The following is a 16297-nucleotide window of genomic DNA, read 5'->3' as shown; positions in this document are numbered from 1 at the left end:
CACACACACACACACACACACACACACACACACACACACACACACACACACATGTTATGAGTCCTTGTGCATTCCCACACTTTAGGTCGGAACTCTTACATTTAAGCCCTTTCTATAATCCTCTCTACAAGGACTATTTGAACAAATAAACAATAACACTGTGGCGTGAACTGAATTCAAATGACTGGATATACAGTTTTGGAGTAGTAGGCAAGTTCTAGACAAGATCTATGTACTGAACAGTGAATAGAAACCAGGATATGAGGTTAATTGGATGTCATATGTGACAGCAGCTAATGTTTAGGTCCTGAAGTAGGGCACACGTTTCAGTTTGTAAAGTTTGCAACTCTGAAATAGTTGAAGAAGATATGCTTATATTATGCACTTCAAATCAGCAGAGAAAATATCACTTGAACTTCTGTTTTTTTTTCACTCCTCTGACATAGGCAGGTAATGAGCTGGAACAATAGGTGGTTAACTCCGCCTGCAACTTCTCCCCCAGTAGACTACCTGTCACTAACCCTGGGGATGAGTACATGTACTCAAGTACTGTACTTAAGTAAAATTTTGAGGTATTTGTACTTTACTCGAGTATTTCCAATTTCCAATTATACTTCTACTTCACTACATCTCAGAGGAAAATATTGTACTTTTACTCCACTACAATTATTTGAAAACTTTAGTTACTAGCTGCTTTGCAGATTTTGATTATTAACAAAAAACATGCATTAACCACTTCAGCCCTAGATACATTTCGACCATTTGAAAATAGCCGATCAACAAGTTCACAATGCATTGTAAGCTTGTAGATCTGCTATTTTCAAAAGATTGTCATACATTTGAAAACTTGAAATGTAACATTCTGCATAATGAGTACTTTTACTTTTGGTACTTTAAGTACATTTTGGTGCCAATACTTTTATACTTTTACTCAAGTACATTTTGAATTCCGGACTTTTACTTGTAACAGAGTATTTCTTCATTGCAGTATTGATACTTTTATCAATTTATGTTTTACTAAAGTACTTTTTCCACCACTGGTGACAGGACTGACATGTTGAGCACCGCCCCAAATAGTAGAGGCATGTCCACTGTACTGCACCTTCCACCTACTGAATCAGACTGAATGAGTGACGGAGACACACTGACACAAGAAAAAGAGTGTTTCTAGCATAAAAATATAACTATTTTCTTCTGAACATATGAAGTAAGTAGATTCCATACCTTTGTTTTTGTTTAGTTTTTTATCCATGAATATCTGTGGTCTGAAATTAGGACAACTGGCAAAAGTTACAGCTTCTGTGACACTGGGGAGCTTGCATTTAATTTAATTTATAAGGCTATTGATCATCTTTCTTTCATGTCTGATACGTTTTGTTTCTTATTAATTATTAATTAATATTAATTAATTAATATATACAATAGGCTAAATACAGAGAATGAACACTGTCTGCGTTGTCTTACATCTGGATATTCTGTCCAGATGAAGTCTGGAAGCTACCGGGTTGTGCAAGCAGCATTTTTGTTGCAACTCTACTGCTTATGTGCCTGCACCTGTAGGCTACTATTTAATCAACTCTTTCAGTTTGAGCTTTCTAATCCACCACATGTTTGCTTCATGCCTGGAGGCTAATCAATCTTTCTCAGACAGGCCCCACTGGCTTGGCAGCTTCCACAGTTGTAAATATCTAAAAATATGAGTGGGGTATGGGGATAGAAGTAACAATAGGTGTGGTGTTGACAGTATGTGCTTTGAGTATGCACATAACAGTATGTGCTAATGCTGCCTTTATGTGCTGGGATTAGTTTCTGGCAGGTCAGTGAAAGAGCAGGGGAGAGAGGAATAAGCTGGAAGTTCAGTGAGATAAGACTCACTTTGCTTTAAAAAAAATAAAAAAATCTTTATATAACCAGGGTCAGACACACAAACATTTCCATCTCTTTTTCAAGAGGGACATTTTTCAGCTTTCACACATTCACACCTGGGAGCTACCCACCCTACAGCTGCTGGTCACTGAACAGCTCAGTGCCTTGTTCAACACACTTCAGGCCAAGTTTTTCCTGGGGGTCTGGGGTATTGAATTGGGTTCCTTTTGTCCAAATTAAACATTATCCATTGTGATATGAGTGAGTGAGTGATTGATTGATTGATTGATTGATTGATTGATTGATTGATTGATTGATTGATTGATTGATTGATTGATTGATTGATTGATTGATTGATTGATTGAGGAAACTGTGTCATGTGGCATCAGATCACATGTAACAATACAACACAGAGACATGGAAGACATACACAATACGTAACACAGCATGACTTCATAATTATTGAGTGCAAAAAAGAGCATTGGATTAGCAGAGCATAGCATTGGTCCATATAGACATGGGCATATGAACACATATTGTACATGAATAAAGAACGATGATGCAATTGAATTTTCCCCCTGACATAATTATACAATGTCAAAAAGTAGGATGCTCTCTAGGAAGGATCTATTACTGTATGTCTCTATCCACCCACATGTCCAAGTTTGCGCGTTAAGTGGATACTATACTGATGAAAGCTAACACAGAGCATCAGTGTTTAGGCTACCATGTAGGCCTACAATGCAGTGGAGACTGGAGAATAGACTCCCACAGAGAGAGAGATTCAATTACATTTGAATATATTGCTGCTACTTGTTGCAAAGGTTTTATACCAAGTGAATGCAAAACATTGAAATACTGCAGTCAACTTTCAAAAGACAGCTGTAAGAGTTGGACTATATTATACAGTGTGATTCCATGCTTGTTATACCAATTAAGCTAACCTCTCCTATATGGATGTATAACTATTTCTGACAGAAAATGCACACCTTTTATAGTTTAAGATAGTCCCTAACTTCCCTCAAAGTTGCAATGTAACACAGCTCTGTTTACACTTTTATATTATTCCTATTTATATTCAATATTTATTTGTAGCCTATACATACATTTTTTTTTTTTTTTTTTCACTTTTGCTTAGGCAATGTAAACGTATGTTTTCTCAATCATGCCAATACAGCTCCTTTGAATTGAATTGAATTAAGAGAGACAGAGAGAGAGAGAGAGAGAGAGAGAGAGAGAGAGAGAGAGAGAGAAAGAAAGAGAGAGGGAGGGAGGGAGACAGGTGTGTGTGGGGACTGCGGAGGGAGGTGTGTGCGTGTGTGTGTGTGTGTGTGTGTGTGTGTGTGTGTGTGTGTGTGTGTGTGTGTGTGTGCGCGCGCGCGCATGTGTGCGTGCGTGCGTGTGCGTGTGTGAGAGAGAGAGAGAGAGAGAGAGAGAGAGAGAGAGAGAGAGAGAGAGAGAGATCGTGTGTGAGCGCTCGCGCGCACGTCTCTGATGTTGAATAAAAATGTTTCATTTTGAATGTAGGTAAAAGTTTATATCAGAGCCATCAGTGTCTCTGGTTTCATAACCCTGATACATGACTGTCATATCACGACCGTCATGGATGAACTTCAACCTGGTGTTTGCACCTTCTCCCTTTTTGGCCCTTACATCTACATAAAAGTTAAACTTTCAAATATAAAGTGCCAAACCTATGGCTACGGATGTTAAAATGATGTCCGGGCCCTCAAAAGCACCCGTATTTCTGTATCGTTTAATAAAAAGCATTTAAATCCGATCAGTGGCCATTTTTTCCGGATGCTTTTAACCACGCGACCCTATTGGTTGGGAGGTGTATTGCACTCTGATACATTATAACTCTATAAGAAAATGGCCACCAATTGGGTTAAAATGCTTTTTATTAAACAATACGGAAGATACGGGTACTTTTGAGAGCCCTTACATAATTGCAACATCCGTGGCCATGATGTCATTCCTTTATATTTGAAATTTGAACGTACATGTAGATGTAAGGGACAAAAAGGGAGAAAGTGCAAACACCAAGTTGAAGTTCATCCATGACGGTCATGACAGATGACCGTCTTGGATCCATGGCTACTGGTTCCTATGATTGGATGTGATCTGTTGAGCGCCGCCCTCAGTAGCCTATAGAGGCAGGTCCGTACTGCATCACACTGAGTGAGTGACGATTCGAATAAGCACTGACACAACACAACGCTTTCAAAGACACGCTTCGAGCAAAGAAATTGGACGAATTGCTGTATATAAATTTTTTTATTTTTACATTTCTTTCATTCTTGATGAACAAATGACGTAAGTAGGTTATAGTTTCCATACCTTGCGTTGTTACTATTGTTTGTTTGTTTGAATCCGTGGATATCAGTGGTCTGAAATTAAGACACCTGACAAAAGTGACCACTACACTGGGGATACTTTAGAATTTGAAATTGTTCATCTTTCTTTCACGTCTGATAAGTTTCGTGTCTCAGCCATTTTTCCGATTTAAGCCTAATTACAGTGAGTGAATCAATGCTGTCTGAGTAGTCACGTTAGGCTACTGCACCATGCTGTTATGTTTTGAATACCCACAGTGGTGGGAAAAGTACAATCTTTTTTTACTTAAGTAAAAGTATCAATACTGCACTGTAAAAATACTCTTGTTACAAGTAAAAGTCCGGAATTCAAAATGTACTTGAGTAAAAGTACAAAAGTATTGGCATAAAAATATTCATTTATGCAGAATTCCCATTCCACAAGTTTTCCCCCAAAAATCTTTTGAAAATAGCAGATCTACAAGCTCACAATGCATCGCATCTCCACGCATTTTGAGCTTGTAGATCTGCTATTTTCAAATGGCCGAAATGTATGTAGGGCTGGAGTGGTTACTGTATGTTTTGTAATAATAATCAAAATCTACAAAGTAACTAGTACTAGTAAAAGTACATTATTTGTCTCTGAGATGTAGTAAAAGTACTGAAAATTGGAAATACTCCAGTAAAGTAAAAATACCCCAAAACTGTACTTAAGTACTGTAGCTTGAGTAAAAAGTTACTTTACACCACTGCCCAGATTTTTTGTCAATTCTCAAGTCAAACGTAAAATATTGGAAGCAGCCATTCCAATATTCCATTCCAATAAACCATTCCAGTTTTTGAATGGAATTAATAGTAGCCTACAATTGAAGGATTACTTTAATTAAGGACATTAAGGAAGACTTGTTGTACTATTTAATCAATTCATAGAGTTCAATGATTTAACTTTCACATGAACTTGTTATAAACCTTAGGTTGACAAGAATGATGACTCCTTTTGGGAATCCCTGCATGATGCTTCCATTGGGATAAAACAGTGTCAGACAATAGATCAGAAAATCTTCCATGGTTGAAAAACAACAACATGAGGATCAAATCTACATGTTAAAAATACAAGATAGAAGATCCTTAATTTGTTTGGGGGGGGGGGGGGGGGGGGGGTACAAAGGCAACTTTCCTCCACCCCTGTGAATGAGTAATTTCCTGTGCATTCTGTGACTTGAATGGGTGGCATGTCCTGAGTTGGACTATATTATATACAGTGTGATTCACTACTTGCGTGTTAGGCAGTACAGTGTTACCTCCTACACCTACAGTAGACATGTAGACCTATGTGCTAACATCTAAACACTCCGGAACGCTCTCAGTCACAGACCGTCCACAAAAGATTTCAAATGTTTGTAGATTCCAATAGAGTATGCCTAAACATTCAACTGCATCCACATTCTTCTCATGTCTTGCCGGAGTTTCCTTTGGAATGTGCAATTTTGTGAGTCATTCATGTGCAGTTCATGAAAAGGCACTGTGAACAATATTGCTCAACAACCTAACTTTATTCTCTTTTGACCCATTAACCATTAATTTAATACGAGTTTCTGGTGTGTTTTGTTGTTGTTGTCAAATATTGAGACTTATTTTCAGAACAGGTTTCATGTTTACCTGTGATTTAACTTTTATCATCCTAGTCCTAATCCCCACCCTCCGTCTTAGAATAGTAGGTAGGTTATACAGTATGAATACAAGTCTATGAATTTGTTTTCTTGTGGCTCTAAGAGATGCTTAAAATGCAGAAGTGTAATGTTTAAGGCCTGAATACCTGAAACACAGGTATTACGATAAACATAAACATTCATTTAGCTTTTAGGACATTGGAAGCAGGCCTAAATGTAACCCCAAAATGTCTAAAATGGTTTATTTGATGCCAAACTGTTTCAAATGTAGCCCTACTGAAGGTCTTCAACCATACTATTATGCTGATAGCTGTAGCTAATCGTTGCAGTAACTTACACAACTGCAAATGTTTCTGCCAGCCTCTTATTTTTAGTTTGCAGTTAGTGGTTGGGCTAGAGCTTAATTTTAGAATCGTGGGTATAGATAGATTAGCAACAGCATTCCAGAATGTGGCACAGGTCCCTCTAATTATGTAACCAGATGTAGGCCTACATCATGAACTTGACCTTGAATTGACATCGTATTTACTGTCCCCTGTACATAACTTAGCGTAGGCCTAGTACAGTGAAGGAAATGCACCAAATAAGCTGAGGTCAACAAAATATTTCAGTCTCTTAGAAGTTGTGAGCTGAACTGAAGCTGACAGTACACTGAAAGAATATAAACATGTTAGGCTGTATTTTACAACCATTACTTTGTTTTTAATATTATTGTCCAACACCTGTCGTTCTATAAGATATTTCTATATGCCCTCCTGCTGTGTTTTACGTTACTTTGTCATTTTCCTTCCATATGGTTGAAATTTATGGAACTATGAGATCACTAACAACAATATTCATTGAGAGTAGCATCTCTTTATTATGGCTTTGTGGAAAAAGCTCTGGACAAAGACAATGGAAAGTGTATACTGAATGTTATGGTTGTGACGGTTAGTACTCGATATTCCCAGAGAGAGGTTGTAAACTTTCTTCTTCCGTTCTGCGGCATATTTCCTTCCTACTGTAAAAATGGACACATGCTTCTAGAAATCAGCCATACAACAGACCTGCAGCCGTGTAAAGAAGCAGTAAATTATAACTTCCCTTTAGTAGGTAGCTAGACAGCAAATCAAAACATTTTGTCTGTGGACAGAAAATGTAAAAGTTGGCCTACACAAATTGTTTTGCGTAGCGTTTGATGGCATTAGTTTGGAACCCTGCGATCGGGTTAGAACAATGCATTCACTGATCCTTACTGGTCGTCATACTGTGTCTTACTAACAGTCAATTCAAATAGCTTGCCATGAAATGATCATAGAAATAAGACGTACAGTATAATTGACTAATTATGACACATTTTATTTAGTTTAGTTCTGTGAGCATGTGTTGATTTAATGATAATAGATTTTCAATAGCCGCTTCTTATGAATTTTCAATGTGCACTTTATGTACACTTGCAAGGATCAAATTCCCTTTGTCTACATGTTAGAAATTACAATAATACTTTTTGTTTTTGTTTGGGTCATGCAAAGGACAATGCACACACATGTAGCTACTGGAAGATATTGTACGCCTTATCTTATGCCACCAGGTCAGCAAAAAGATGGCAGTACAGAATAAAGTGCGAAGTAGGCCACCTATTTTAAAGGCAATACATCCTCCTCAAGACAACATTAACAAGGTCCTTCTGACAGAGAGAGGGGGAATTTTTACAATGGCAGCCCTCCTCATGGCTTTGATCTGGACAGGAAACTAGACACATTCGACAGGGACATTGTACTGTACATGTCATGCAGCTGATGGGAGCTTTGCTAAACTGAGCTGAGCCACAGATATATGAAATGTAGTTTGGGGAATAATATGTCTGTCTTATAACACCACAATCTTTTTATTGCCTGCCAACGATTATAGAGACATGACTGTCGACCAAAGCTTATAGCCATACACGTATTACCGCAATTTGTAACCATTAGTTTGATGAGTAAAACTATGGTTTGTGTTGTATAAATGTACCCCTCCAGTAACGAAGATGGACCAGAAGTCATAGAGCTGAAAACTATGTTTGATGTTAGTCTTGTTTAAAGGTTCCTATCATAGCCCTCAGTGTCATGTGCTGTTTTCCTCTGGAACATGATACTTTGTCTATTCTGAGAATGGCTTCCCTGCAGGGCTCATGGGCTCCACTATTTATGCCTTGCACAGTGGCACAAACAGTATTTCTTGGAACCATATGATGGGTCACAGGATGTGCTGACAGGGTCACAGAGACACAGGTCTACAGAATGTGTTGACACTTTAATATACTGGATCCCAATAATAAAAAAGTCGGCATTTCCGTAGCGCATTTGATCCAAAATGCTTTAAAATTTGCATTTACATTCACCCATTCACAAACCGATGGTGGAGGCAACCATGCAAGGCTGAGAGCAATTAGAGGTTCAGTGTCTTGCTCAAGGACGCTTTTAGACGTGAAGACAGGAGGAGTCACGGACCGAACCGGGAACCTTCTGGCTCCCAGATGGCAGCTCTGCCTCCTGAGCCACTGTCACTCACTCCATGGTCAGTGCAAAATAACACTTAACCCAGTCAATCTGGGAACGCATCTCTGTCGTTTTAGATTTCTTTGGCTATTCAAAAATAGCAGATATACAAAAGAAATCCTGAAAATGTGTGCAAATCTTTGACCAACATTTGTTACTCAAATGTTTGCTTCTGGGGGTCCCTGGAACAAAATACTTTACAAATTCACTTTTTTTTTTTCGCTTTAAAAAAATATATATTAAAAGATTTTGCAAAAGATTTCACGATGTTTCAAAAATAGCAGATCTACAAGCTCATAGCGCGGCACTCGAAATCTAAAATGACGGCTGCGTTCCCGGATTGAACGGGTTATCGGGTCCCAGTGCAAAACTAGTTTGAGAAACAACTGTTTGAGATTTTGCCAAATATATTCCAGTTTTTTCCATCACTTATTTGCAATGCTACATTTAAAGTTGCATGTGCGCTTTACGGTGACAGCTGCACATATTTCATTCAGCCAGAAGTCTATTGTGTGATATAACCAAGACAGAGTATTCTTAGTTTTATCTGTTCGCCACACACTGTGACGATAAGCAGTTTGGTTGACTACTTCCGCACTGTAACAAATGAGGCAAAGAATGTGTGACTGCGCAGGATCAAAATATTTGGTTAAGTGGATTATTTATGTCTGACTCTGAATAACCAGGGAGTCATAATTCGGTGTGTTCAAAAGTCTCTGAAGTGTGTCCAGACAAACCTTGGTCCAAAGAGGACATGTGGCGAGCACGCGGCCCGTGGGGTCAAATGGACATGCTTGATGACTTGCTGTCATCTTCAGAAGCCTACTTCTGTTTATGTGGATTATACAATCTTCAATCTGCATTTTTTATTTATTTATACATTTCGCGATGACTGACATTTATTGGGGCCAGCCAGATAGCACTGCTTGTATACCTCCTTTTTAGTTTTTTGGCACCGATGCTTGAAAAAGCAGAGATGTGAGATAATAACTATGGTGTTCAGGGGCCTGGTGAAGGGCTGGATGTCCACTGGACTAGACTGTTTTCCGAGGCCCTGCTGCCTGCTTGCTTATCAGGGGCAGAGGGTTCCTTCCTGGTTTCCTTCAGTCCAGTCTGTAATTACTGTGGCTTGCAGGCTACACTTTGTGTGATTCCCTTCCCAGCACTCCCACTGTTTTCCTTATGTCGTCAGCTTCCTATTGTTTTCTGATAGCCTCAGGCCGTAAGCACTGCTGCGCCAACTGCAGACGTCATGTCACTGGTTGGAGATTAATCAATGGTTAAACCATACCAGTGTCAATACATGTCAATATGTGTCTATTTACAGCTTCAGACTTACAGTATATTGAAAATCAAACAAACTGTTGTACAGTTATGCTTTGGAAAATAGTCGGCAGTAATGTCAACTTCACCATGGGCTAAACATGCCAGACCTTCAGTGCGAAATCTCTAAGTGCTGTCTTGCTCAATTTTGATCAGGCTAAGACGTCATTTGACAAATGCCATTCTCAAAGCTGAATTTGGTGTTATTTTCAATAGATTATATGAGATGATGTGTGTGAGGTGAGTGCGTGCATGCTTGTGTGTTTTGTGTGTATGTTTTGATTTTATTCTCCAGGACACCAGGTGTAACAACTACATATTTCACATCCCTGAAATTCCTCTGTCTTACTGGAATCTGATAGCATGCTATTACTTTCAGATATGCAGCCGACCTGTATCCTGTATGGAATGGGGCTACTGCTGCATAACACAGATGATGCATTGCATAGGCTTAGGCTTACTATAGTTCTTTTGAAAAGTGTTTTCACACAGTACAATCTCGTATTTAACTTGATGGTGTAAAAATGAACCCATACTGTAAAAAAGCAAACTATCATTAGTACTGTTAAACACAGTTGACAATGGGTGCAGTGCAGAGTTGGTGGTGATTATTTGTTTAAATGGTTAAAGATTAATAACAGCCCACTGATTTCTTCATAACTCATAGCCAATGTTTAAAAATAAACTAATCATTGCCTCAGACTGTCTCAGATACTGTACTTCTCATTCAGTCACAGTCAATAAATGATGATTTTTTAAACAGATAGGGATGTTAAAGTCTGCTGTGTGTGTGTGTGGGTGTGGGGGTGTGTGTGGGGGTGTGTGTGTGTGTGTGTGTGCGAGCGATGTATTTTTACAGCCGTTTTGTGGGTTGGTTCCGTCTGCCCACAGCTGACTTTCCATTCTGTCAGACTAAGATGGTGAAGTCATAGGATTCTGTCTGGGACAATATAGTTGGAGCATTGAGCGTGAAGCTGGCTATGACAGTATGTGGTACCTTTTCATTAACCCACAGAGACTTCTATACCAGATGGTTCCAATAGTGCTGCCTTTTTACCATTCACTTTAAATGCAATTGCATTAATCTAGTCAGCATGTCTACATTTGAACATTCCACCAGATCACTTATAGCTATTCGCAGTTGTCCACTGCAAAGATAACGTTTGAAAAGTATTGCGTTTGTAGCATGACCACTTCTTAGTGGTTTCCCTAAATGGAAGTTCACAGTGAGTCACCACTGACTGTCCTATACAATTATTGAATAGACAACGTCCGGCCTAACATCTGTTTCACATTAGTCACAACTGGCAAAAGAAGCTATTGCAATTATGACGTAAGCCTCACGTATTTAGGTGCCACACCTTCCAGGTAAAAAATAAATAATCCTCACACCAGAATAACATAGACTCATACATACTATGGGTAGCAATGACCTCACAGTCTCGTCTTCTGCATAAATAATTGCAGCACCTGCACAACATGCCTTGCCCATCCAAGCCACTTCTCACCATTAAAAAATATGCATACAAAATTATAATGCAAAACAAAATACTATGGAGTGGGCGATGTGGCAAAGGAATGCCATCAGCCATCATTGTGGTTGAACGAGTGCATGCAGTCTGCATGGGTGTTGCCTGTGGTTACATGCTGATGGAGCAGTTCAGAGCTATACTACCCACGTGGCAATGGTATGTAGACCCATTGTGTGTGGGACTGATTAGGGCTAGGGAATTAACCGAAAACATATAGAAACCGATATTTAGAACCAATAACCGACTTAATCTTGCTCAGATTGATCGAGAAGCATTAAAAAATATATATTAGTTTTTACCAGGTGCTTGAAGAGCGTCGGGTCTATGAAGAGACTGACCTACTAGTCATCCTCGATAGATTCGCAACATGTTTTCAATCATTGGCTGTCCTTCACTACTTTAAGCCAATGGGGACACTTCCCCGTTTTGCCTGTCCTTTAAGCCATTGGGGAGACGGGATGGGATCATACGCCCTCCCCTGTCTCTCTTCTCCCCCCCTCTCCCCGTCTTTCATTCTGCGACTGACGGCCGTGTATTACCGCCCGGCCGTCACACACACACACACACACACACACACACACACACACACACACACACACACACACATGCTCACAGCACCTGGTATAATATGACTTGTCATTTTTTTCTTGTTTATGTTTTATATCAACGAATCGAATAGCTTTTTTATAATCGACTAAATTCATTAGTGTGATTAACCAATTAACCTTGTATGTTACTTCGTTGCACAATTATGGCATACAATTGTTTTTTTAATTGCTGATCTATTGCTCGCAACGCGTTACGGCTTGTTGTGCCTCGTTGTGAGCTTGTAGATCTGCTATTTCACTTTAAAAACGATTATCGTTCATTAATCGTAATCGAGGCAAAAGTTTGAAATATCGCCCAGCCCTAGGACTGCCTGTCTTCAGTCAAAGGCCTCCAGGTTTTAACTGCGATGCGAGAATGTGAACTAGCCAACACCAACTCGCTGCCCTCCACACCCTCCTGTCTAGCGTCAGTGTCTTGAGCTCCGCAGGACAAGCTGCTTTGCTGCCTCCAAGGTAAATGTAACTGGTTGGAAGCCATCCTGGTGTTTCACTACTCAATGAGTTCCCTGGTGCTGTGTGAGGCTGTTTGGTGGTAAATCCAAAGAATATCATTTACAGAGTTGACTCTCATCGTTTATGGCAGGGCTATGGCAGTCACTACAGGGGGGCTGCCAAATATTTGTGTGATAGGGAGGGATTTTTTTTTACACAAACCACTTGAACCCTAGCATCCCTATTCTGAGGGGAACATTAGCCAAACATAGCAGATCTACAAGCAAGCATACAAGCACTGCGAGGCGTTGTGAGCTTGTAGATCTGCTATTTTCGGCAAAGAGGTTTGGTTGAAGAGGGGGGGAAAAAGCAGACCAAGTACAGAGCCAACGGTCAGGTTTAGAGTTTAGAGAGTTTGTGAAAACACACATTTAACATGAATACAATATGTAGTGGGGGCCCCTGCTTCATCTCTCTCTCAGCTAGGGGGCCCTTGCCCTGAAAAGCATTGAAGACCACTGGTTTATGGCTTTTAATTTATCTCAATCTCTGGCCTACTCTGGCCTTTTTGTATGGGCTTGTTGGTGTCTCTCTCCTCTTCTGGCAGAGTTGATGTTTGTAAAAGCATTACAAGAGCAACAGCAAAACAGGATGCAAAACATTCTGCTCAACAGGATCTTGTACAATACAATAATGTTGCTTGTTAGCTTCTGCAGGATCAACTGTTCCAAATCACCCACAGTGTACTAATAAAACGAGGCCAAACATTGAGCTTCAGTCATTGGAGATTTAAATCTAGCATCTAAGTAAATAAATGTATTTTTATATTTGGGTGTCATCTAACACTAAAGATGTTTGTTGCGGTAAGTAAGGTGGAGTTATTTTAGTATTTCAACATATCAACAGGTAAAAAACGGGAACAAAAAAATCTCTCTCTGTTGTGTTTGTTCAATAAACGGAAATACATTTTCAGGTGGGTTGCCAATTTCAGCCAATCAGGAGAGTGCACCCATTTTTCAGCCTCAATTTTATAGTGTTTGAGTTCCAATTTTGTCTGCTCATTGCTTTGTGTCACCACCTCCAATTTCACTTGTTTATCCTGTATGCTGTTGCTGTGCGAGATCTCTCTCCTGATTGGATCACATTGGTATCCCAAACTGAAAATGCATTTTCTGTTTCCTAAAGAGCTGGAGAGACGGGAAGACTCCTGTTACTGAACAAACACTCTGTTCCATAGCAATGAATACTATCAGAATATAAAGCTATTTAAAAACGTATTTTCTCATTAAGCACTATTTAATAGTGAAGTGATCTACAAGCTCACAATGCGTCAATTTTATTAATTTATTTGAAAATTGTCTGAAAAGGGGGGGGGGGGGGAATTGTAGGAAATTCTAAAAAGGAATATTTACTTACAACCCATAAAAATTGGTCCATGGCCCCAAAAACGGGTCCCGACCCATTGTTTGGAAAACACTGCACTAGAGCAGGCCCCAGCCTGACCTTCCCCTGGCCCAGCCCATTCCTCTCCACAGGACACTGGAATATCAAACGCAGGCCGTTCTCAAACCTAACGGAAACCATGGTCTCCACCCAAAGGAACACACATATATTTAAGTTAGAATATCACCATATTTGGCTGTAGTTCTCTGCTGCCTACAGATCTTTCTAGCTTGGTTTTCAAAATAGTTGGTGACTGATCTGAGTAATGAAGTGAGTAGTGATTTTCGATAAGGCTGGTGATCAGCATTTGGTTGACAATGGTATTTGCATGCATGCCTATGCTGTACGTAAGATACAATATGAACATAATGTTAGGGTGGAGTAACTAAGCAGGCACTCCTAGTCCTAATTACCAAGAGTAATGAACGGTTGCATTCCAACTAATTTTAGAGAGATGACGACTGAAACAAAATCCCTTTGTCTGTCTGCAACAGGAGAGCAAGACAAATACTTGCTCTGCCTGCTTATCCATAGCCAGAGATGCACGCTGGGAAAGAAAGCTGCTTATCTGTAACACATAGTGGTTCTCTGGCTTGTAGTAATCATAGTGGTGGTGCTTACTGTATGGTGCTTCTCCAAGGTTTGAGAACTATTGTCACATGGAATTACAGCGAACCATTAGAATTGTTGTTTATTCTTTCTTAAACATCTAAATCCTATATACTTTGTTGTTCGTCAATAGCAAAAATAGCCAATCTACAAACTCGCGTGTTGTGATCTTCTGCAATTTTTGATGAAAGGTTGCCTATTTTGGCAGAATGTTTCCCTATTATAACATGCCCAGAATAGGGACTCTAGGGTTCACATGGTTAAATGAAAACACTTCAACCACTATTTATATAATTGTTTTGGAGACTTAACAATTTGATGAAGTGAGACACAATACATGCTATATAGAACAGCAAATGGCTCTTTACAAGTTCAAGTAGTTCTAATAGCAGTTGCTCCATAAAGCCTAATTTAGTCTAAAAACAGCCTGCCATTTAAGCTGCTATTAAACATGCATGGGAACGGTTTGACCACATCAAGCTTTCTCATGTTTCTTACTTGCTGCAGTTTGTCCCTGCTTGCAAAATATACACCATATCTCACCAGCATTATGTTATAGTCTTGACGTTGTGTTCATTTACAGTGGGTGTGAGTTTGGTGTGTTTTTGGAATGTATGTTTACACATTGAGACGTTAAAGATCAGTCAGGACTTGTATAGAGTGCCATCTTCATAACTGTAAATTCCTTAAATTACACCAGTCAAATCTGTCGTTTGCAATATGTTATTACATGATGTAGCCATTCATCAAGAGATGAAGCACAGCTATGCTGCATTTTGCAGATAACGTATGCATACTTCACTTGCAGTATCAAATGGCTGCATGCTGAATGATCCAATGAATTGGCTACACCCTTCAACAAGTTAAATAATCCAATGGATCTGGAATGGTCCTTTCATGCTAATAATAGACTGAAGCAAACATCAGTTGCCAAAAGCCATATGTGAAGGATTCCTTGCTGTAAGATGACATCAGACCCTTTTATTTTCTTACCCCTGCAGGCTGGGCATGACTGGAGGGGCTAAGCAGAGGGAGTAGCTACAGGGACAGCTGGTGGAGACTGCTGACCCAAGTCTCACGAATCTCAGCATCCTAAAATCCTCTCCACCACTGGCTGAGGCCTTCTTGGGAAAGATGGGGGAGATAGAGGAGGACAGGAATCATGGAGGGAAGCTGTTTGAGAACTTCGTCCAGGCCTCCACCTGTAAGGGTACGATGCAGGCCTTCAACCTCCTGTGTAGCCAGCTGGAACTGGACCCTCTGGACCACAGCACCTTTTACAGCACTCTGAGGACTAAGGTCACCTCCTGGAAGGCCAAGGCACTATGGAGCAAGCTAGACAAGAGGATGAGTCACAAAGAGTACAAGAAAAGCCATGCTTGTGTGGGAACCAAGGTGAGCAAAATGATCTCATGGTGAAAATTATACACAGTAAACATTAAACAATACTCAGTTTTAAGGGGTCCTACAAGCTCACAACGCGCTGCGAGTGCAACGAGTTGAGAACTTGTAGTTCGGCTATTTTCAGCGAGCCGTACGACAAAAAAAATCCGGCTTTAGTGTCTGAATGTCGATACAGAGATGCATCTTTAGAAAACAGATTCCCATTTGAAACCACTTATAGGAATGTGGTTCAAATCTGATTGGAATCAGAATGAACAGCAAAGCAACACATAGAAAATTGATTGCAGCCTATATGGGTAGGCCAAAAATCTGATTTGGCCTGGCACTCTGAACATAGCCTTAAAGTCTATAGCTTGGAAAGTGGTGTTGGTTTCATCACTTTAACCTCTACCTGTCGAGATGCATCAGATCAGCTTCAATACACTCACTCACTCACTACAGCTGGCCTGTTAACAACATGCACCCTAGCGTCGCTGTTCTGGGGAGAATGTTCCTTAGAAATTAGCCGATCTAAAAGCTCACAACATGTCGCAGAGCTTGGAGATTGGCTGTTTTCAGCGAAGAGAGAGATTTGGT

At 39.9% G+C, this 16297-nt stretch overlaps 1 protein-coding gene across 11 annotated transcripts in view; it reads left to right on the top strand.

Moving 5' to 3' along the window:
* Nucleotides 1-1112: 1112 nt before the first annotated feature.
* Nucleotides 1113-16297, top strand: part of mical2a (microtubule associated monooxygenase, calponin and LIM domain containing 2a) — a 45652-nt gene continuing 30467 nt past the window's right edge. For 7 of the 11 annotated variants that reach the window (XM_080436072.1, XM_080436073.1, XM_080436065.1 and 4 more), the window contains exons 1-2: nt 1113-1207; nt 15319-15712. In XM_080436072.1, the coding sequence (XP_080292198.1) occupies nt 15452-15712 (261 nt within the window). In that variant the 5' untranslated portion in view covers nt 1113-1207; nt 15319-15451. Of the gene's footprint in view, nt 1208-4058; nt 4187-8350; nt 8390-12240; nt 12287-15318; nt 15713-16297 lie in introns of those variants that run through there. The other 4 variants (XM_080436067.1, XM_080436070.1, XM_080436068.1 and 1 more) reach the window with 4 other exon arrangements.

This window comes from Gymnoscopelus braueri (assembly GCF_963280865.1).
Source record: "Gymnoscopelus braueri genome assembly, chromosome: 1".
Classification (NCBI taxonomy): domain Eukaryota; kingdom Metazoa; phylum Chordata; class Actinopteri; order Myctophiformes; family Myctophidae; genus Gymnoscopelus; species Gymnoscopelus braueri.
The sequence above is the reverse complement of the archived record's forward strand: the minus strand, read 5'-3'. Positions and strand labels throughout refer to the sequence as shown.